We start from the raw sequence: 23619 nt of genomic DNA on the forward strand, positions 1-23619 counted from the left end.
TGGCAACTTGTGTAGCTAGAGGCCGTTTTGATGCAATGTCAGCTTTGGTTGGACAGTCTAGGGTAGAAGCCAGCAAGGTGGAAGCCTGGGAGACCAAGTCCAGGGCGTATTTAAGCATGTGGGTTTGCTAACTGACCGTCCCGAAGGCCAGGGTAGAGGAGGTGTACAGCTTCTTAACCATTCTGTCTATGGTTTTATTGTCCTTATCTGTTGGCAAACGTGAATCAGAAGGTAATTGCCTAGACTGTGTCTGGGGACACAGTAATAACTGCTGGGTCTGCCAGGGGAGGTTTTACCAGAAACTTCTGGTCATCAGGCACTTAGTAAAACCTATCCGGCCTTTTAGGAGCAGGAGGTTGAGAATAGTACAGTTGTGTACACTTACCATAAATGTAGATGTTAGGAGTGTATTCACTGTTGCAGTCATTACATTTGGGTTATCTGCTTGCAGTAGCCCTCAGTCAGCCTGATTATCAAAGTCTTGGGTCCTGCGTAGAGTTGTTGGCTCATCTTCCATGACGTCAGGTAGTCAGGGGTATAAAGCATGCAGCCGACACCATTACATCAGTTTTTCTTGCTCCAGATTTCAGGGGAACCAAATATATATATATATATATATATATATATATATATATATATATATATATATATATAAGGTTATACAAAGCAAATACACCAAAAAGCTTAAGTATAGTAAAACAGAATAGAGGTATAGCCAAAAGAAGTCAGGGGTTGGTTGGAGGGAGGGTAACCAGGACTGCAACAGTGAATACGCTTGAACATCTACATTTATCATAAGAGTACGCAACTGTACTATGTTCTTCGTGTTTCACTGTTGCAGTCATTACATTTGGGTAGATTCTCAAAGCTAAGGATGGGAGGATGAATTCAGATAGCATTAGGACCAGCTATAAGGCCCTGCAAGACTGCAGTGGCAACACCAGCTCTGGATTTAGAGAAAATTGGCAAATGGTAATGCTTGGTGAAAGTATGTACAGAACTCCAGGTAGCAGCTTCTAGGATGTCTCTGGTAGGGACACCTCTGAGAAAGGCTGTAGAGGTAGATGCAGCCCTGGTTGAATGGGGTCTAATCCCCAGTGGGATAGGTTTTTCATAGTGCTTATAGCAGAAATGAATGCAATGGCCTATCCATTTAGAAATGGTTTGCTTTGAAATAGCCTTCCCCTCTGCTCCTGCAGTAAATGCCACCAGCAGCAGTTCAGATTTCCATTGAGGTTTAGACCTGTCCAAGTAAAATCTAAGTTGTCTGTGCACATCTGAGTGCAGTATCCATTCCCCTTTGTTCTGTGGATTAGAAAAGATGGTTGGCAAATGAATGGACTGATTAAGAGCCACACTGGATACCACCTTGGGCATGAAAGAGGGATTGGTCCTGAGGGACACCCTGTCCGCATGAAAGATGATTAAAGGCTCCACTGCCATAAGGGCCTGTAATTCAGATAACCTTCTTGCTGAAGTGATTGCTAAAAGGAAAGCAGTTTTCCAAGAACGGAATTTTAACTCTGCAGTTGCAGCTGGCTCAAAAGGAGGAAGAGTTTTTCCAAAACAAAGTTAAGGTCCCCAGGCTGGAGTTGGGGCTCTCCTGGGTGGTCTTAAGTTTTTGGCCTCTGAAGAACTGCTTGAACAGTGGATGAGAAAATGGGTGGTTCTGTGTTGTAATGAGCTGAAATGGCTGACTCATGAATTTTGATGGAGGAAAAGGAAAGGCCCTTGTGAAGCATCTCAGTCAAGTATTGAAGAATCTGAAGTAAATTTGGTGCTGCTGTGGCCATCCCTGAGTTTGGTTCCAGGCACAGACATTTTTCCATTTTTCAGCATAAGATTTTCTAGTACTAGGCCTCCTTGCCTCCAAAATTACATCCAACACTTGTTTACTGAGGGATGGTAACGGAGAGATTAGGAAATTAGCCAGGCTGCCAGGTTCAGGGTTTGAAGCTGGGGGTGCACAATCTGGCTCTCCTGCTGAGACAGTAGGGTATGGGTCTGAGACAGGTGCCATGGGGCCAGCTGTGACACACTGTGCAAGGGGGGGTACCAGTGTTGGCGTGGCCAGTCTGGTGCAATCAATATCATCCTTGGTTTGTCCTGTTTGATCTTTAGTAGTACTTTGGAGAGGAGAGGCAGAGGAGGAAAGGCATAAACTGATATTTTTCCAGCTGAAGGACAGAGCATCCACTTTCCAAGCTTGTTTGTGAAGAGTCCTTGTGCAGAATTTGTCCACTTGGTAGTTCTGGGGGGGAAGCAAACAGGTCCATATCTGGGCTCCCCCATTTGTTGATCAACATTTTGAAAGTCTGTGGTTCCAGTTTCCACTCATGTGGGTCCATGAGATTTCTGTTTGTCTGCCAGTGTATTTAGTCTTCCTGGCATGAACTGAGCCTGTAGATGCACTTGGTAGCTCAAAGCTGTGTTCCACAAAGCCATGGCTAGTCTGCAGAGGGGAGTAAGAATGGGTACCCCCTGCTTGTTTATGTACCACATAACAGTGGTGTTATCCGTCTTTACCATTAATTCTCCTGGAAGAATGTGGTCCTTGAAGGCTGTCAGAGCTTTCTGTACAGCTAACATTTATTTTTGATTGATATGCAGGTGCATTTGACTTGGGTTCCATTTGCCCTGAATGCACCTCCCTGCCAGATGAGCCCCCATGCATAGTCTGATGCATCTGTTAGGGTTTGGGCGGCAGGGGGTATAGTGAATGGTAGCCCCTTGTTTTGGTGGCAAGCCTCTGTCCACCAAAGGAATTCTAACTGCAGGCAAAGTATGACAGGAATCATTGCTTCTAGATCCTGAGAATGCTGACACCATAGGCTTTTTAGATACCATTGTAGTTTCCTCATATGCAGTCTTGCATATGGAATTAGTTGAATGCATGAGGCCATGAACCCCAAGGCTTGCAGTATTTGCCTTGCAGATAGCATGGTTTTTGTGGCCACTAGTTTGAAGTAAGTTGTCAAATGAATTTGTTTCTCTGGCTTGAGGAAAGCAATCTGGGAAGTTGTGTTCAAGCTTGCTCCCAGGAATACAATTTGTTGACAGGGTACCCCAGACAAGTTAACACCTTTTGAACAAATGCCAGATGATTCAGAAGTATGTCCTGGCTTTCTGCCTGAATTAGACAATCGTCCAGGTATGGGTAATATTTGAATATTTATTTGCCTCCAAAATGCAATGACTGGAGCTAGGCACTCTGTGAATACCCTGGGCATGGTAGATAAACCAAAGGGCAGTGCAGAAAAATGATAGTGCAAGCAGCCTGCTTTGAAGCGTAGGTATTTTCTGCACGATTCCTTGATTGGGATATGCAGGTAGGCTTCCTTTAAATCCAGTGTTGCCAACCAGGCATCCTTGCCTATCATGGGAAGCAACTGAAGAGTTAGCATCTCGAATTTTCGAATCACCAAAAAGGTGTTTAGGATAGACAGGTCCAGGCTAGGACGCCATGAGTTGTCTTTTCTGGGTACCAGGAAAAGTCTCGAGTAGAAACCTTGTCCCTTTTCCTCTTCTGGTACAGTCTGAATAGCCTTTAATCTTGAGAGAGTACTTGCTTTTCAGCTTCTGCCCACTGATTTGGGAGTAGATCTGGCCAACTGTTTGGGGTTGGCAATGTGCAGAAGTGAAATCTGTATCCTTGGGAAACTATGTTTAAAACCCATTTGTCCTGGGTAATGAGTTCCCAATTTTTTGCTTGCAGAGCAATCTTTCCCCCTAAAGGAGCAGTCAGTTGAGAAGTCCTTGGTAGTTTCAAAGTTAAGTCACTGAGACAGCTTACCATAGGGGGGGAGTATTACTACTCCCTGATTTGGAAGTGGGAGCCCCCCACTGCTTAGACCTCTGCGTACCCTGGGACTGAAGCCTGGGTGTTCTGCTGGTTCTGGGTTTGAACTGAGAAGGCCTGGAAGAGGCAGGAAAGGACCAACTTTTTGAGGGCCAATGACCACTAAATCTAGGAGGCTGCACTTGTAAGAAATCTTTAACAGTTTGCATAGATTTAGCTTTTTCCTACATCTTTTTAAGAACTTCTGCTTTGTCGCCAAACAGACAGTCCTGATTTAAGGGAGCAGCCAGCAGTTTAGTTTTAACATGATCTGGCAAAGATTGCTCCTTAAGCCAAGCATGCCTCCTAAGTACAGACCCGATGACAGCAGCCCTGCACGATGCTTCTAGTGAATCAAAACCACATTGCAAAGTACGTTTTCCAACCTGTTCAGCAGAATGCATTAAATCCTGTAAATCCTTATTTTCAGCACAATCAGGAATCAACATAATTTTCTGTTTAAGCAATCCAATAATATGCTGCTGATACTTTAACATATGAAACTGGCAATTTAAGGCCCTGATGGCCAAGGTTGCAGAGGTGTATACCTTCTTATCCCATCTATCCAGGGCCCTGGAATCTCTATCAGAGGGGGTAGGATTTTTGTCAGTAGTAGCCTTAATGCTCTTGGGTCCCTGTGAATTGGTCTCAGGATCCGCAGTAGGATTTTTAAAAAGGAACTTGAGACTCAGGAACCCTGTAATATCAGTCAGGTTTTCTGGGAGCAGTAGGGTAAAGAGTCAGGGGGCAAGCTAGATTCCAAAAAGGCAGTCAACAATGTCCAGAACAGGAAGGCTAGCTAAAGGCCTGTGTTGGAGCAGGAGTAAGAAATCTCTAAGCCTCCTCTTAAAATCAGAGTAATCCTGGCTTTCCCAGTGAAAATGCTCCCTAAGAGTATGCACGGTTTCACCAAAAGAAAAATCCTCTGGGGGAGAAGCAGAGGGAATAGAGTAAACTGCATCAGAATCCTCATAGGTAGATAAGGGTAAATCCTGGTCATCAGAGGAGACAGAAATTTCAGAATCCTGGTCAGAAGTATCACAAGCAAATTCAATCCTAGCTCTCATTGGGGGAAGGTTGGCTTCCCCTGATTAAAGTAATAAGGTCTTCGCCATTCATATTTTTTTACGCATAGAGGCCTGACCATGTGGTCTGGGAGTCGTGTTTCCTAAGCATGGTTCGAGTTTTAGGCCTAGAAGAAGAAGTCGTCAGTTTAATATGCAAGTCAGTAAGCCTGAATACACCCTCAGAAGCCGGTGCCTGCACAGCGGCTCCGGACCCATCCAAGGTAGAGACATCCGCAGGGTCCACAGTTGAATTACACAGCATACCAGACTCCGAATGGGTCTCAGTAGAGGCCTGTGAATCCGACGTAGTGGTTATCAGGGGCTGCGAAAGCACCTCACTGAGCACCGGCAAACTGGAGACTAGGTTAGGAGAAGCGTCGTCGGCAGCTTTGGACCTAGGTGGCCTGTCTCTGTCTTTAGCTTTGCATTTTTTCAGAATGTCGGTAGTCGGGTGGCTTACCGAAGACATAACTGGATAATTGAATAGAGTACTAAAATATTTAGAAGCAAAAATGTACAGACGATGAATAGTTCGTGGTTTAAATAAGGCACAAAACCGACAGCGATGTACGCCATTGTCAGGGCCTAGGCAAGGAATACAGTACGAATTAAAATCTTTCAGGTATTTGCTTTCCACAAGAAATAGTTATTGACTTTTACTGACATCGGTTTAGAGCAAGAAAGTTTCCCCAGCAGGGTACTTAGCTTTAGTTGAAGACTTCTGTAACTCAAACGGAATTTTCAGGAGTCGGCCGACTGGCACTTGCGAACTGCTTCTGCTTCGGGCACCACACGGCAAGAAAAACTGATGTAATGGCATCGGCTGCATGCTTTATACCCCTGACTGCCTGACGTCATGGAAGATGAGAGAGCAACCGATACAGGACCCAAGACTTTGATAACTGAGAGCTACTGCAAGCAGATAACCCAAATGTAATGACTGCAACAGTGAAACATGAAAAACATCTGGATTCTTGAAGACTGAATTAAAGGCATCCAGGAAGGCTGGAAGCACAGGAGGAACAGCTGAATGAGAGGGAGACTCAAGTTAAAAAGTTCAAAACATCTTTTTTGGGCATCTTCATTAAGGTAGTATCCCACTTGAAGTACTGCTTCATTTTTTAAATAGTTTCCCCAAAGGTAATATCCTCTGGTGGGGAATCTCCTTCAACAGAATCGTCTGGGGAGTAATAATCCACAGGTAAAGCAATTTGAGACATAGGACACAGATTCCTCAGAAGAGGAGTAGGACTGGTCTGGTGGTTGTTCTCCCTGTTGAGTAGTGGGTAAAGGCAAGGAGGAAGCAGAGGCTGGCCTGGGGCTCAGCACAGAAATGTTGGTAGGTGCAGGGCCTGGGGGTCTAAGGCCCATAAAGGCCTGCATTAAGAAATTGGTAAACAACTGCCAGAGACAGAAGCCTGGGCTGGAGCAGAAGAGGTCTTGGTCGGTCGACCAATTAATGGCTCCCCCTCGACGTTGGATGTGGCCGGGGTCTAGATTGACTGCAGACGTGCTCTCGGTGGCTGCAGTAACTGCCTCTTCCAGAGGAACCATTGAAGCTGACTGATTAATCAGGTGTCCCTTGGCCCCTATATCGGTAGTCAGCAGGATATCCGATGGTGGAGCGGCATCGGGTGTAGGCTTAGAAACCTTGGGCTTCTTCCTCGGTTGTTCGGCTTGGCTGGCCAACTTGGGATCCATCCCGAGCGCGAAGCATTTTAATCTTTGATTTTCCAAATACAGATTTAGTGCGGCCAGGTGGCTAGGTAGGGTTTTTGGCACGAAAGACTGACAAATGGAGCAGGCCTTATGGTCGTGTTCCTTACCTAAGCAAAACACACACCGGTCATGAGTCTCTGTGCGGTATTTGACACCCACAACTACATTTGCTCTTTTTCTCAGACATCGGCTAAAGGGAAATCTACAGCAATGAAGCTCAAGTGTACGCAAGAGAAAAACCCCAACGGAGTACTTATCTTTTGAAGTCTTTGGTTGTAGGAGCGAATCGGTCATAGCTAATTTAGTCTGCGGCTGAAAAGTTCTGGGGTCTGTGCGTGCTGACATCACATTTATGGTTTCTGGTTTATGGTCCTGCGTGTGATGTCCCATTCACCTACAGCAGCCAAGCTTAAGCTTTTGCGTAGGAGCAGACGTCGGGTCACCTGAGGCTGGAAATCCCACAGTACGAATACTGCAACATAGGAACAGGACATCCTTTAAAACTAAAACTTTAAGTGCAACATTATATGCAACTTTCTGAAGTTACCTCATTACCATTTAGAATATATACCCCCATATTACATATATCCCCATATTATATAAGAAACAGAACAAAGGATTAAAGAATTTTAGATAAAACCACTTTAGCTAGGAGATCTAGGTGTCTCTCTCTCTCCGATACCCCCTGTTGGAGGAATAAAGACATCTTGTTGAAGTTTCAAGTAGTTTATTCAGTTAAGTAGGTAGATAAGTGTTATTGTTTTAATGAATATTTAGAACAAGATCAGTTGTCCACCTACCTTAACTGAGTAAACTAAGTGAAACTTCAACAAGATGTCTTTATTCTCCCTCCACAGGGAGGTTATCGGGGAGAGAGAGAGAGAGACTCCTAGACCTGCTAGTTAAAGTGATTTTATCTTGACTAATCCTTTGTTCTGTTTCTTGTTAGTCCTGTCCTCAATCTGGGTCACAGATGGGATAGTAACCCGACTTGAGCTTTCTGGATTACCCGTTTCCCATATTTTACAAAGGCACAACCATTAGCATTTAAATATATATACCCCCCTAACCTATAGGGACACAATGGTCAAGTTCTCCACTACCAATAGCACAAGGGACCAACGGAGAAGGGAGAAAAAAAAAACTACCTCTATGGAATATCAGCCTTCAAAGCACAACAGGCAAAATAAGCAACTGCAATTATTCATCAAAACATAATGGCATAATACATGGAGTCATTAAACAGCATACATTTACAGGTGTATGCAGCTTATACAATCACCAAATCATTGCTTTAAGAGGCTTAAAAGTTTAAGTGAAAGCCACACAAACTTGCTACTTAGACTATTTAGCCACTATTAAAAAGCCATCACTTTTCTACCACTTTTCTAGTCCTAAACAAAAACTCGCAGTGCAACACACGTCACTAACTGGAACACATTTGGAAGCTTTACTCCAGTGTACAGTGACACAAGCTTATCACTTTATATGAAAACTAGGGAAAAAGGGATATTCAATACTTACATTATAGGCATCAATAATGAGCTGGATGACATTGCTGGAATTGGAAGACAGTGTTCCAACAGCTGACTTTGGAATAAGATTCTGCAGTTCCTTTATGAGAAAAGAAATTCCTTGTTAAGACAACTGTATTCCAAAACATAAAAGTATAAACGTCATCTAACAGAGAGAACAGCAGCATAAGTAGACATATGGTATTTTTCCAAGTTTTACTTCTCCAAACAGCAGCAAACTTGCAATCAATCCCAGACAGCACCTGACAATGGCAAACAAGTATATGCAGTGTGCATGCAGTTATGTCACCTCTAAAGCTTGAATGAGATCTGTGAGACACTTGAAAGGCAAATCAACACAACCCTCTCCAAAAAGCATTTATTTCGGTTTCATCATAATTTAGGGGTTAAAAAAAATGTAAGAATTATTCTTATCCCTCACTAGAAATTTCAGCTCCTACACTGAAGTGATTCTGAACAATGACTGGAAAAATAAGATATGTTCTTACCATATCAGCTGAGCTCTCAGATGACACCTCTTGAAGGGGTATTATGACTGGGCTCCTACGGTCGGGGATGCAGATGTATCCAAAACACAAAGATCACCCAGAACAGATGCGTTTTTGCCTCTAGTCAATAGGAAGCACTTACTGTAACGTGAGGAAATACAATTAAGATTTGGCACTTCTAAGCTAACAACTGCCAGACTCACACTGACCAACAGCAGTGCCTGAATGGAGGAATTGCCCACTCAAAGTATGGTGGAAGGGTATTTCTGATTTACTGAGGAGGGGCAGTCTCAAAAGACCAAACTGATACAGTAAGAATTTGTTATATCTAGCAGATATGGTCTTGCATTTATCACACTGATCTAGGAGGGGACTCATCTTGATTGGCCTTATGACTGAAATTAATATGAAGCTCCCAAGCAGAGGAGGAAGAACGAGGCTTAAAAGAAGGCAGGATTTGAATAAGCCTTGTAATGGTCGACTAACGTTAAAAGTAATGTATAATGCTTGCAGCTACAGTTGTCTCGGCACTGTTTGGAATGTATAAGGTTTGCAACGGAGAGAGTCTTATTACGGATTATTTTCATTTATATAAATGTACCACGGCCTATGTGATACATGATAATTTAATAAAGATATTTCGTGTTTATATGTATGTATATATCAGTAAGTCACAAAAACAGAAAATGCCAGAAGGCCAAACCAGAAAAGAACTCTGAAGATCAGGACAATGATGCCAGCTTTGCTAAGAGGGCCCCAACTGCCACAGTCAAAATTATGATACTTCGGAGCACTGCAGAACAAATGTTCACATTGTCAATGAGAGTAAAAGACATTGTAAGTAAAGCATCACAAGTAGCTGCTACTACAAATCAGCAGTCTGAAACGACAGAGACCAATGGGCAAAACTACCAGACAGAACAACACAGAATGTTAATCCATTCAGTGTCAGACTGGGTAAGTACTTGTCACTCCCTCATACTAGAGGAATGACAGGTCCACTTAAATGAGCTTGACCACTTCAGGATACAATTAAAAAAAACATCTTTGAAAAAACTAAAGAACTGAAGAGGAACCAGACACCCAAAAGCTGGTCAATGGAGATATACCTTTTGCCATTAATATTCAGAAAATTCCAGGGGGAAGAGTTATTAGAAGTTTAACTTAGCCCAAAGATCAACTCCAACACATCTGAACTCACAATCAAACTTGGATCAAATATGTCAGGCAGGTAAGTTAGAATCAAGCCTAAGTACTGATATATGTAGCAAGTCACAGACCAAACAGGTTTTTCTCCATTTGCCCTTGCAAGTAGTTATGTTGTAAAATGTTTGGCTACTAAAGAAAATACACAATACCACTCTAACGTTTTGCCGAATTGTAACTAGAGAGCAGGAGAAAAGACTACACAGATCTGGGATGAGCCCCATTTCATATGGGATGGCTTTTATTCTTTTTCTCAGTGTTCTTATATTGCTACATCTTACCTGACCTTTCATACATCTTACCTCAAAAAAGATACAGTTTACATCCTGCAGCATACATGGGCCCATCTCCAATAATGAACCAATACCCTGAACTTTACTATGCAGCACTACTTTCTCAATGGCTCCACTGCTGGTTTAAACTTTAGGGATAAAAGTACAGTTGTGTAAACTCTTACCTTAACAGTACCTGACCTTTTCTTCACATTTGCAGTATTCACCTTAGGCATCTCCTGCCCAAAGGATAAACCAACATCTGGCCAGTATAATAAAGCCTTCAGCTCTTATAGGCACTGTACATCACGCATATGCCCCCTGCACACTATGTAGGGCATAAAGATGATGTATGGATGTAAGCACTTAGAACTGAAAAAGCCCCAGGAGGAACAGAATACCCTCTGGGACAAGGAGCAGCATCCAGAAGGAATAAGAAAACGTGAGAAAAGGCCCCTCGGTCAGGAGGGAAACAGAAGACGGGGCAATAAGCAGAACAGAGGGGGAAAGTAGGGAGGGAGCAAATACTGCAACACTGAAGAGAAGGACATCTACTGTTATGGTAAGATTTTACACAACTGCTCTATCCTTCCATATCACTGCTGCAGTAGCACTCCAGAGGAAGCCTGCAAGGAGGAATGAAAAGCGGAACCTCCACAAACACATGCAGAACAGCCCTGGCAAAATCTGCTCAGACTCTGGAAATAACACCAAACTTGTAATGTTTAGCAAAAGTATGAACAGAGGACAAGTAGCTGCCTCAAGGACAGAATTGGTATCCACAACTTGAAAAGGGTACCAGAGCAGGCAACTGCCCAAGCAGGAAATATCTTTACAGACAAGGAGACATTTGCCAAGAAAAGAACATAAGGAAATGGCCTAAGAAATTCAGGAGGAGATGGCTTTCTAAGAAACAGACAAAACCAAATTTCTAGGATGAAAAAAAGTTATGTACTCACCATAATGATAACCTGAGTTGTCCATTTTCATTCTTCCTCAACAAATGGGTTCAGATCCAATTCTCAGAGCAGACACGGGCCCTTTTTCCAGCTTGTGGAACACAAAAGTACAGTTGTGTACACTTACCATAAATGTAGATGATAGAGTGTATTCACTGTTGCAGTCATCACATTTGGGTTTTCCCTGCCAGGGAAGCCCTCGGCCAGCCTGAATACCAGAGACTTACTATTTCTGTGTCGGTTGCTGTCGCTTGAGAATTGACGCCAGGTCGTCAGTGGTAAAAAAAAGGCATCCGATCCAGTTACATCAGTTTTTCTTGCCCTAACCTGTCAGGAGCCCCCAAAGTAGGAGGCTAGGCTCTGGTGGTAGAACCCCACCAATGGAAAATAACTAATATGCCCCTTGAAAGGGAAATAAGGAGAAATAAAGGAAGAGAAAGGGGGATGGAGGGAGGGAAACCAAGACTGCAACAGCAAAAACACTAACATCTACATTTATGGTAAGTGTACACAACTGTACTATATTCTTCGTGTTTCACTGTTGCAGTCATCACATTTGGGCAGATTCCCAAAGTTGAGGGAATGGGTGGAGGCAGTCCAGGAAGCTAGGGGCTGGCTTGCATGCCCTGCAAGACTGCAGAGGCAAACCCTGCCCTGGATTTGGAGGAGAGAGGCAAGTGGTAATGTCTGTTAAAAGTATGAACAGATGTCCAGGTGGGAGCCTCCAGTATGTCCCTGGTGGGGACTCCTCTGAGGAAAGCTGCAGAGATGGAGGCTGCTCTGCTGGAGTGTGTCCTGACCCCCTTGGGGGGAGGTTTGCCATGCTGTTTGTAGCAGAAATGGATGCAGTGTGCTATCCATTCAGAAAAAGTTTGCTTGGAGTTGGCTTTCCTTCTGCCCCTGAAGCAAAGCTAACCAGCAATTGATCAGACTTTCTGAAGGGTGTAGTCCTGTCCAGATAGTATCTGAGCTGTCTGTGCACATCTAGAGAGTGTGCATAATCCTCTCTCTCTTGTTTTACGGGTTAGGAAAGAAGGTGGGTAAATGGATGGACTGGTTGAGAGCCACACTGGACACCACCCTTGGGCATGAAGGATGGAATAGTTGAGGGATACCCTGTCTGCATGGAAGATGAAAGGTTCCACAGCCATAAGTGCTTGCAGATCAGAGACTCTTCTAGCTGAAGTAATGGCCAGGGAAAAGGCAGTCTTCCAGGAGAGAAATTTTAGCTCTGAAGAAGCTTGTTGAAAGGGGGGGGGGTGAGCTTTTCCTAGACAAAGTTAAGGTCCTGAGCTGGTGTGGGTGCCCTTCTGGGGGACCTCAAGTTACTAGCCCCTCTGTAGAACTGTTTAATCAGAGGGTGTGAAAAAAGAGGCTGCTCAGTGGGAAAATGAGCAGAAATAGAGGCATGAATTTTTATAGAGGAGAAAGACAGACCACTGTGTAGTAGGTCAGCCAAGTAATCCAGGATGAGAGGAATGGAGGGCTGTGATGTATTGGCCACCTTGGCCTGGATCCAAGTGCAGAATCTTTTCCATTTATCTGCATAAGACTTTCTGGTACTAGGGTGTCTGGCCTCCCGGATAACATCCAGAACCTGTTTACTGAGGATGGCAGATTGGTCAGGGGTTAGGGTATAAGCCAAGCTGCCAAACTGAGTGTCTGCAATTGGGGCTGCATGAATTCCCCTTACCTCTGGGTTAGGAGGTTTGGTATAAGGAAGATTCCATGCAGGCAGTGGGGAAAGGCTGCGCAGCAAGGGTACTAGTGCTGTCTGGACCAGTCTGGAGCTAGGAGAATGGTCCCTGGTTTTTCCTCCCTTATTTTGAGCAGTACCCTGCGAATGAGAGGGAGGGGAGAAAGGGCATAGACAGAGAGGTTTACCCAGTGGAAGGATAGGGCATCCACTTTCCAAGCCATGCAGTGATGTTCCCTTGTGCAAAATTTGCTGAGCTGATGGTTAGTGTGGGGGGCAAAGAGGTCTACTTCCGGGGTTCCCCATTTCTGAGTTATTAGGAAAAAGGTGTTTCTGTTGAGCTCCCACTCGTGGGGGTCCAAGAGCTTTCTGCTTAACTGGCCTGCCAGAGAGTTAAGAGCCTAGCAAGTATTGTGCTAACAGGTGTATTTACAGGGAAGAGGCTGTGAACCAAAGGGTCATGGCCAGCCTGCACATAGGGTAGGAGCGAGTCCCACATCACAGTGGTGTCTGTTTTGATCAGAAGAATCCCTGGAGAGAGAAGGGGTTTGAAAGCCATCAAGGCCTGCTGCACAGCCATCACCTCTTTTTGAATGATGTGCAGGGGGAGTTGCTGAGGGTTCCATTGGCCTTGTATGCACATGGTGAGGCTGGGAAGGGGCGAGTCATTGCGAGACCTTACCATAAGGGGGTGGCTTAGAACTTCCTGATTTTGAAGTGGAGGTAGTCCACTGCTCAGCTCTCGGCACCCCCTGGGGCTGCTGTCTGGTGTGTGTGTGTGGGGGGGGTCCTGTTTCCACAGGGCCTAGGCTGGCCCTGTCTAATCGGAGCAGGAAAGGATCAGTGCTTGGAGAGAAAATGCCTGCTGAACCTAGGGGTCTGGACCTGTAAGAAATCTTTAACAGTCTGCATAGATTTTGCTTTTTCTTCCATCTTTAAGGCCTCTTCTGCTTTAGTGCCAAATAAGTTATTTGTGCAAGGGTGCATCCAACAATATTGATTTGACATGGCCTGGCAAGGGTTGTTCCTTAAGCCATGCATGTCTTCTAATGATAGATCCGGTGACTGCTGCCCTGCAAGAAGCTTCTAGGGCGTCAAAATCCAAGTGCAAAGTGTGTTTAGTTACTTGACCAGCAGAATGCATTACGTCCTGTAAATCTTTAGATTCTGCCCATGCAGGAAAGGAGGACTTTTTTTGTTTAAGGAGTTCCAAGGTATGTTGCTGATACTTAAGCATATGGAACGGACAGATTTATTGCACTGATGGCAAGGGTAGCAGAGGTGTACACTTTTTTACCCCATCTGTCCAGTGCTCAAGGATCCTTGTCTGAGGGGGTGGGATTCTTAGCTGAGGTTGCTTTAATCCCTTTAGTCCCTTGAGTAATGACCTCAAGTTCAGCTGTTGGATTTTTAAAAATATATTTGTGTGAGCCAGGGACTCTGTAGTACCGGTCTGGTTTTCTGGGAGCAGGAGGGAGGGCATCTGGAGTAGAGCTGGATTCAAGGTAGACATCGACCACATCTAGGATTGGGGGGGGGTGACTAGGAGTCTGTGCTGTGGAACATCTGGGAACTCTGAGTCTCTTTTTAGACTGTGGGTAGTCTTAACTCTCCCACTGGAAATGCTCCCTTAAGGTATGCAGGGTTTCCCCAAAGGAAAAATCTCTGGGGGAGAGATTGAAGGAATTGATTTCCTCTGCATCATAATCCTCATATATGGAGAGAGGCTGCATGTCTTCATAGTCAGATGCATCACTCTTGTTCAGACAAAACTACTGGAGACAGATCTCTCTTCCTTTTTGAGGGAGTGGCTTGTCTTACCCTAATCAGCATAAGGTCTTCTGCCATTTTAAGCATTTAAGACCGAGGCAAGGGAGCAGGTGCCTGAGAATGGGTAGTCGGTTTCTTGGGTGTGGTTTGACTCCTAGGCCCAAGGAACTCGGTTGTTTTCGAAAGAACAGTAGCCGTGAAAGAAGGCATCGGTCTATGTTGGGATTCGGTGCTGCGAAGGACTTCCTCGGAAGGTGGTGCCTGCACAGCATCTCCTAACATATCCAAGGTAGAGATGACCACAGGATCCTTAGACGAAGAAGAGTTCTGTGGCATGCCGGACTCCGAAAGGGTCTCAGTAGTGTATGCAAACTGAAGCGGGCATCAGGGGCTGCAAAAGTGCCTGAGTTTCGGAGGACTGATGACCAGCTTAATGGAAGTGTTGTCGGAAGGTTTGGTCCTGTGCAGTGTGCCTGTCTGTCTTTATCTTTATGTTTTTTCAGAAGATCTGCTGTTGGATGGCTTATCAAAGCCATATCGGAATTAGAGGATGGTAAATGGAAGTATCTGGCTACAATAAGGGCCCGAAGACGAATAGTTCTGGCGTTAAAGCACAGAACCGACACGTGGTCTGGGCCTAGACAAGTGAAGCAGTAAGACTGGAAGCCCCGGTGTGGTGTTTGCTTTCCAAAGGCGAGACAATTAACTTTTTCTGACATTGGTTAGTGCAAGAAAAAAGGATTCCCAATGGGGTACTTAGCTTTCGAAGACTTCAACTTCAATTCTGAAATGAAACTCTGGTAGCAGCCGACCGGCACTCGTGCGAACTGCTTCTGCTTCAGGCTCCACAGCAAGAAAGACTGATGCGATGGCATTGGATGCCTTCCTTTATACCACTGATGACTAGAAATCAGTCCTCAAGCAACAGCAACCACTGCAGAAATACTAAGTCTCTGGTATTCAGGCCGGCCGACGGCTACCCTGGCAGGGATAACCCAAATGTGATAACTGCAATGGTGAAACACGAAGATCTCTCGAGCATCTCCCTTACCCACAATGCACTAGTCCCCTAACATACCTCAGAAAGTACAGTTGTGTACCTACCATAAATGTAGGTGTTAGAGTGTATTCAATGTTGCAGTCATTACACTTGGGTTATCCTGCTGGCAGGCTACCCGCAGTCGGCCAGAATTCCAAAGTCTAGGTCAGGCATCGGTTGCTGTTGCCTCTTCCCTGACGTCAGTGTGCCAGGGGTATAAAAGATGCAGCCGATGCCATTTTCTTCAGTGTTTCTTGCTCCAGATGTCAGGTGCCCCTAAATAGGTAGGCTGAAAAAAAAATATGCCAAAAAGCATGCATGTACTAAAATAAACATTTCCTTCATCTACAAGCAAATACACCACATAGGTTGTATAGAATAGAGAAGTACAGAAAAGTCCCAGCAAAGAAAAGGGGGATGGTGGGTGGGTAACCTGGACTGTAACAGTGAATACACTCGACCATCTACATTTATGGTAGTTACACAACTGTATGTTCATAGTGTTTCACTGTTGCAGTCATCCAAAGCTGAGGTTGGGTGGCTGGGCCTAAATAGGATTAGGAGAGGCTACCAGGCCCTGCAGAACTGCAGTGGCAAAGCCTGCTTTGGATTTAGAGTAGAGATGTAAGTGGTAGTGCTTGGTGAAAGTGTGCACTGAACTCCAGGTTGCAGCCTCTAAAATGTCTTTGGTTGGTACTCCTCTGAGGAAGGCTGCTGAAGTGGCTGCTGCTCTGGTAGAATGTGGCCTAATGCCCTTAGGCACTGATTTGCCATGTTGTGAATAGCAGAAGCGAATGCAGTGTCCTATCCATTTTGAAATAGTCTGCTTTGATATAGGCTTTCCTTGTGATCCTGCAGCATAAGCTACAAACAGTTGCTCAGTTTTTCTGAAAGCTTTTGTTTTGTCCAAGTAGAATCGTAGCTGTCTGTGTATGTCCAAAGCGTGCAGAAGTCTCTCCCCTTTATTCTGGGGATTTGGATAGAATGTTGGCAAATTAATGGTTTGGTTAAGAGCCACACTGGATACTACCTTTGGCATAAATGTAGGGTTTGTCCTTGAGAGACCCTATCCTGATGAAAAATAATGAAAGGTTCCACTGCCATTAATGCCTGTAACTCAGACTCTTCTTGCTGAAGTCACTGCTAGGAGCAGAGCAGTTTTCCATAAGAATTTTATATCAGCTGTATTGGCTGGCTCAAAAGGAGGCAGTGAGAGTTTTTCTAAAACAAAATTGAGGTCCCAAGTAGGTACTGGTGCTCTTCTTGGGGGTCTTATGTTTTTTGCCCCTCTTAGGTCATGTCTTAGTAGTGGATGAGAGAAAATAGGAGGTTCCTTATTGTAATGAGCTGAAATGGCAGAGGCATGGATCTTAACTGATGAGAAGGATAGGCCTTTGTCCAGCATCTCAGTTGGGTATTGTAAAATCTGAGGTATATTTGGAACAAGCAGTTTGAGTCCTTGTGCCTGGTTCCAAGCACAGAATCTCTTCCATTTTTCTAAACAAGATTTCCTAGTGCTGGGCTTCCTGGCTTCTAAAATGACATCCACAACAGCTTTAGAGAGAGGTGTGGTCTGAGTGGCTATATTATCTGCCATGCAGCCAGATTTAAGGTTCTGAGCTGCCTGTGCAGAATCTGATTGTTTTGTCGAGTCAGAAGACTAGGAATTTGAGGTAAAGGCCAGGCTGGGCATTGAGACAAGCTCTTTAGGATTGGGTACTAGTGCTGGCGTGGCCAGTCTGGGGCAATCAGGATAATCTTTGGCTTCTCTTGTCTGACTTTTAGGAGCACCTTGGGAAGAAGAGGCAGAGGATGAAAGGCATAAACTGTCAGGGTTTTCCAGCTGAATGGCAGAGCATCCACCTTCCATGCTTATGAGTGATAAGTTCTTGTGCAGAATCTCTGTAGTCGGCAGTTGTGAGGGGAGGCAAAAATATCTGTCTGGGCATCCCCATTTTCTTGTTATCATGCTGAAGACCTGTGGATTTAGTTTCCATTCGCGAGGATCCATGAGATTTCTGCTTAGTTCGTCTGCCAGTGTATTTTTCGTTCCTGGCAGGAATTGTGCCTGCAGAAGTACTTGGTAGGTCAGTGCTGTGTTCCACAGTCATGGCTTGCCTGCAGAGGGGGTAGGAATGTGTGCCCCCTTGCTTATGTACCACAACTGTGGTATTGTCCGTCATTAGTAATAGTTGTCCTGGATGTAGTAGATCCTTGAAGGCCGTCAGGCATTCTGTACAGCTAGCATCTCTTTTTGATTAATGTGAAGACGCATTTGCTCCTTGGGCCACGTGCCCTGAAAACATTTTCCTGCCATGTGTGCCCCCCAGGCATAATCCGATGCATCTGTTGTTATTGACTGCCTGGCTGTGGGTAAGGTGAAAGGCTGTCCCTTGTGGTGAAAGGCCAGTGCCCACCATCGAAACTCCTGTTGTAGGCAGGGAATTAGAGTTATTAGTGTTTCCAGGCTGTGGCAATGTTGAGTCCAAACACTTTTTAGATACCACTGTAGTTCCTCACATGCAGTCTTGCATATGGAATTAGTAGAATGCAGGATGCCATGAAGCCCAGGGCCTGCAGAATTTTTCTTGCAGGGAGCTGGGTCTTTGCTGCCATCATTTGAAAATAATGAGTCAGTTTGCCTTTGTCTGGGGTGAAATAAGCCATTTGGGCAGTTGTACTTAAGCTTGCACCCAGGAATATTATCTCTTGAGAGGGCACTAGTTTTGATTTCTCTTTGTTTACTGTGTACCCTAGGCAAATTAGTAATCTTTTAACAAACGCCAGATGGTTTAGTAGAATGTCCTTGCTCTCTGCTTGAATAAGGCAGTCATTCAAGTAGGGAAACATTTGAAATCTTTTTTGTCTCCAAAATGCAGTTACTGGTGCCAGGCATTTTGTGAAGACCCTGGGCGCAGTAGATAAGCCAAAGGGTAGTGCAGAGAATTGGTAATGCATTGAGCCAGCTATGAATCTGAGGTATCTTCTGCAAGACTGTCTGATTGGGACATGCAGGTATGCCTCCTTGAGGTCCAAAGTAACTAGCCAAACCACCTTGCCCAGCATGGGTAGAAGTTGCTGCAGTGTTAACATTTTGAATTTTGGAACATCCAGGAAAGTATTTAGGATTGACAGGTCAAGTATTGGTCTCCAGGCTTTTTTCTTTCTGGGTACCAGGAAAAGTCTTGAGTAAAATCCTTGTCCCTGTTCTTGCTGTGGTACACTGAATAGCTCACATGTTCATGAGATCAGAAATTTGTTTTTGTGCCTCTGCCCATTGGTTTTGTGGCAGGAACGGCATACCTTTTGATTTTGGAAGAGTGTGAAAGTGGAACCTGTAACCCTGAGAAACAATATTCAGTACCCATTTGTCCTGGGTGATCATGTGCCAATTTTGTGAGAAAAGTGCTAGTTTCACCCTAAAGGTGCTGCCAAAAGGTAAGTGCTTGGAATTTGTAGAGGAAAGTCATTGGGACTGTTTCCTACAATGTTGTGATTTGTCTTCGCCTCCTTTGGAGGCTGAAGCACCCCATTGTTTAGGTCTGTATGGACCTTGGGGCTGATATCTGCCTCTTGGGCGTCTGTATCTGCCTCTTTGTGGCCTGTCTGACACCGGAAAGGACCAATTTTTTGAAGGCCAGCTTCTGCTAAACCTAGGTGGTTGAACCTGTAAGAAATCCTTTACTGTCTGCATTGATTTTGCTTTATCCTCCATTTTCTTTAACACCTCTTCTGCCTTAACACCAAACAGTATCATGCTGCAGTGGAGCATCCAATAATTTTACTTTAACATGTTCAGGAAAACTTTGTTCTTTCAACCAAGCATGCCTTCGAATGACAGAGCCTGTAACTGCTGCTCTACAAGAAGCCTCTAATGAATCAAAACCACATTGCACAGTATGCTTTCCCACTTGTTCAGCTGCATGCAATAAATCCTGCATTTCCTTATTGTCAGGACATTCTGAGTTTGTAAGCATTTTCTGTTTTAACAAAGACATGAGGTACTGTTGATATTTAAACATGTGAAACTGGCAGTTTAAAGCCCTTACAGCTAAAGTAGCAAAAGTGTAAACTTTTATCCCCCATCTATCCCGAGCTCTAGAATCCCTATCAGAGGGAACATGTTTTTTTGCAGTGGAAGCCTCAACCGCTTTGGGACCCTGAGAAATTGTTTCTGGGTCAGCAGCAGGGTTTTTATAAAGAAATTTATGAGAGTCTGGGACCCTGTAGTACCTGTCTGGCTTGACTGGTGCAGGGGGTAAAGAATCAGGAGACAGACTGGATTCAGAGAAAACCAACTATATCAAGCGCAGGGGGGGGGATTAGCCAGGGGCCTGTGCTGAGGCAATAAAAGAACGTCCCCGAGTCTTTTCTTGGATTCTGAATAATCCTGGCTCTCCTAATGGAAATGCTCCCTCATGGTGTGCAAGGTTTCCCTAAAAGAATAACCCTCAGGCAGAGAGGCTGAAGGTACAGATTCTTCTGCATCAGAGACCTCATAGGGAGGGAGAGAATATCCCTGATCTGAGGAGGAATCAGAGGAAATAGAAACCTGGTCACAGGAGTCAGTCAGTGTCTTGCCTTGGCCTTTTATCAGGAGGGGGATGGGAAGCCCTGAACGAAGTAATTAGGTCCTCGGCCATTTTAAACATCTGTTTCTTTGGCATGGATGACTGTCCAGGAGAATGCTGTACTTGTTTCCTTGTCTTGAATGGTGTTTTTGACTTTGCCTTGGCTCCGGTAGTGGACTTAATAGTAAGCTGTGAAGGTCTGAAAACACCCTCAGAAGCCGATGCCTGCTCAGCGGCTCCGGACCCATCTGAGGGAATAGTTTCCGCAGGCCCAATACCTTGAGTTTCCAGAGGCCTAGGTATCTCCATGTGGGAGTCGGATACGGCCTGTGGCTCTGAGGTAGCGGGTGTCAAGGGCTGCAAAAGCGCCTCACTGAAAACCGGTGAACCAGCGACTGGCCTGGAAGAGGCTTCATCAGTTTTGGACCTCGGATGCCTGTCCTCTTCCTTGTCTTTGCGTTTTTACGAATTCCAGTCGTCTGTTGTTCCGACGGCATTATGTAGTTTAACCTTCGGCCAAAGTAATGTAAAGCAAAATCAAACAGACACTTAATAGTGCGTTTGTTGAATCTAGCACAAAACAGACAACTAGTAACGTCGTGGTCAGGGCCTAGGCAAGGAATACAGTAAGAGTGAAAAGGCTTATGCGGTATTTGCTTCCCACAAGAAATACAATTAACTTTTACTGACATTGGTCTGGAGCAACAAAAAAAAGTTTCCCCAATGGGGTACTTAGCTTTATTGAAGACTTCGGTTCTGAAATTCGATTTCGAAAATCTAAGGAGTCGACCGGCACTTGAACTGCTTTTGCTTCGGGCACCGCGCGGCAAGGAAGACAAAGAAAATGGTGTCGGCTGCATCTTTCATACCCCTGGCGCACTGACATCAGGGAAGAGGCGACAGCAACAGATGCCAGACCTAGACTATGGAATTCTGGTCGACTGCGGGTAGCCTGCCAGCAGGATAACCCAAGTGTAATGACTGCAACAGTGAAACACGAACATCTTCAATAAAATAAACAAAATGTGGAACGGACAGTCCAAAACAAACTTTAATGCACTTTAACAAATTTTAATGGACTAAAACCACAGACAGAGCTTTCGTCTTACAAGCAGAGACTTCAGGTTAACAGTTTGCCATTAAAAAAACATTTAAATGCAAACAAGTCATCCAATTACATTTGAAAAAGAATAAATTATAATGTCACAACTGCCAAGTGCCATTTCTTAAAGAACCAGTTCTGAAACTTATACTTTTACATAAACTAGATAATGAAGTACAGCTAAATCAAATCACATACGATATTAACACTTAAAATTGTGTTCAAATTATGGTAAAAAAAAAAAAAAAAACTATAGCTGCTTTCACCTTTAAAACACTAGAAACTGTTTCATTAATGCCTGGAGCAGCAGCTACATTAAGCCTAAGTTGCCAAGTTAGTTCTTTTAACTTAAGTGGTGTGCCTAAATCCCTACTGAGGTTTGGCACTTATTATTCTGCCTATAACAATAATTATAACAAACAAAAATTAATTTAGGGCAATCCAAATTGTCTAAAGAAGGCATTGGTGATTTTCCTTTTCTTTAAATCATACACGCATTAGTGGTTTTCCTTTTCTTTAAAACATACACATGTCCACGTATCCTGTCCTTAGGTTTTCGAATTGTTTTCCTTACATAAAAAGTGTCACAGGAGCTGCAGACAGCCAAGTACACTACGTAGGCAATGTTGCAGTTGCATCTCCCTGGACATGGGATAATTCTATTAAAGTTTTCAACTGCAATGTATGGAGGACCCTCATTTATACATAAGCACATTTTGCAGGTCCCACATTTACACAAGAAACCATTAGCCACCAGTCAATTCATACCACTAGTGGATAATTCTAAGTGTCTCAATGGTCTTTTCTTTGGAATACACTATCATTGGAGCAGTTGCTAGGATCTTTTTTACCTCTTCAGAAAAAAAAAAAATCTCACAGATCAGCCTCACTATGTTAATACAACCAAAAAAGTCATTTCTGAACGGTACAGAAAAAAATGGGGATGGATGAATCAAACATGCTCTTACTCACGATATCTATAGTTGTATCCCCCACTTACTCATGATATCTATAGCTGTATCCCCCACATTATTTAAAGTGCTTAATTTAATCCTTAAAATAGGTGAAAATCTGCCATGAAGCTGGCATACTACCTCCGCACAAATGTTTCTAAGTAAATGGGTGGGATAGCCACCTACAGTGAACTTTGCAATTAGTTGATGCATCTCTTTTTCAAAAGCACTGTCATTAGAAATTAAACAGGAAAGCCTTACCATTTGTTCTTTTACTATTGACTTATTTTGGTGGAAAGAGTGGCAGCTGTCAAAATGGAGGTGTTTGAAAAATAGTGGAAACAAACACAGATTTGCTGGGATCCTTATCCAACCGATGTCAAGATGGCGAATACTATTCAAGCCAATTGTGTGTGTGAACCTCAAGAAAGGAGTAGAATTTTGCCAGAAAGTATAAAAGGATTCCCATTGTTCAACGTTTCCTTTCCACAAATTGAGCACATCATCCAGGAACCTATAACACCTGTGAACTAAGGAAAGAAAATGAGGGGTGAATACTGTCGCTCATACAATATTATTGTATACAGGGGCACACGCAGCCCCTATTGGGACTCCTGAAATTTGATGGTAGAATTCCCCCTCAAAAATATATAGTAGTTGTTCAATGTTAAATCAAGTAAAATAGTTACTACACGTACTTCATGGGTTGTCAAAGTGGAATGATCAAACAGGAACTCATGAAAGCACTCTATGCCTATATCATGGTGGTTACAGAAAACAAATCCACCACCTCAACTGTAATAAAAACAACACGTTATGGTTCTCTAAAAGACTCTAGGAGTTGTTTAAAATGCGTCTTTCAGATTGTCTGTTTTTTTATTATGCACAAAACACTGACAAACTTCAGTGGGGATTTAGAGACAGAGTTCAAAGAACTAACTTGGCAACTTCGGCTTAATGCAGCTGCTGCTCTAGGCATTAATGAAGCAGTTTCTCTTTCCAGCATTTTAAAAATAAAACCAGTTTTAGTGTGATTTTTTTGTTTACTATAATTTGAACACAGTTTTCAGTGCTAATATTGTACGCGATTGATTTAGCTGTATTTCATTATCTAGTCTATGCAAAATAACTTAAGTTTCAGTACTGTTTTTTTAAGAAATGCACTTAGAAGAATAAATTGAGGTCTCTCAACTGCTATTTCAAATGTGACTGGATGAATCATTTGTATTTATTTTTTTTTAATGGCAGACTTATTCTGAAGTCTTTGTAAGATGAAAGGGCTCAGTCTGTGGTTTTGCATTAAATTCACTGAAGTTTGTTTTGGAGTGCCTGCTCCATTGTTACACAGAGAGAGAGAGCGACAGACGCACAGAGAGCCACACATCTCTACGAGAGAGCGACAGA

The 23619-nt window shown here is 43.8% G+C and overlaps 1 protein-coding gene across 1 annotated transcript in view; it reads right to left on the reverse strand.

Annotated features, from left to right (window-relative positions):
• Positions 1–23619, reverse strand: part of ITGB1 (integrin subunit beta 1) — an 823672-nt gene that overhangs the window by 394729 nt on the left and 405324 nt on the right. The window contains exon 10 of the mRNA XM_044066189.1: positions 8149–8261. Coding sequence (XP_043922124.1) covers positions 8149–8261 — 113 coding nt within the window. The remainder of the gene's footprint in view (positions 1–8148; positions 8262–23619) is intronic.

The sequence above is a fragment of the Protopterus annectens genome, chromosome 3.part1, assembly GCF_019279795.1.
Source record: "Protopterus annectens isolate FY-2018-M chromosome 3.part1, PAN1.0, whole genome shotgun sequence".
Taxonomy (NCBI): domain Eukaryota; kingdom Metazoa; phylum Chordata; order Ceratodontiformes; family Protopteridae; genus Protopterus; species Protopterus annectens.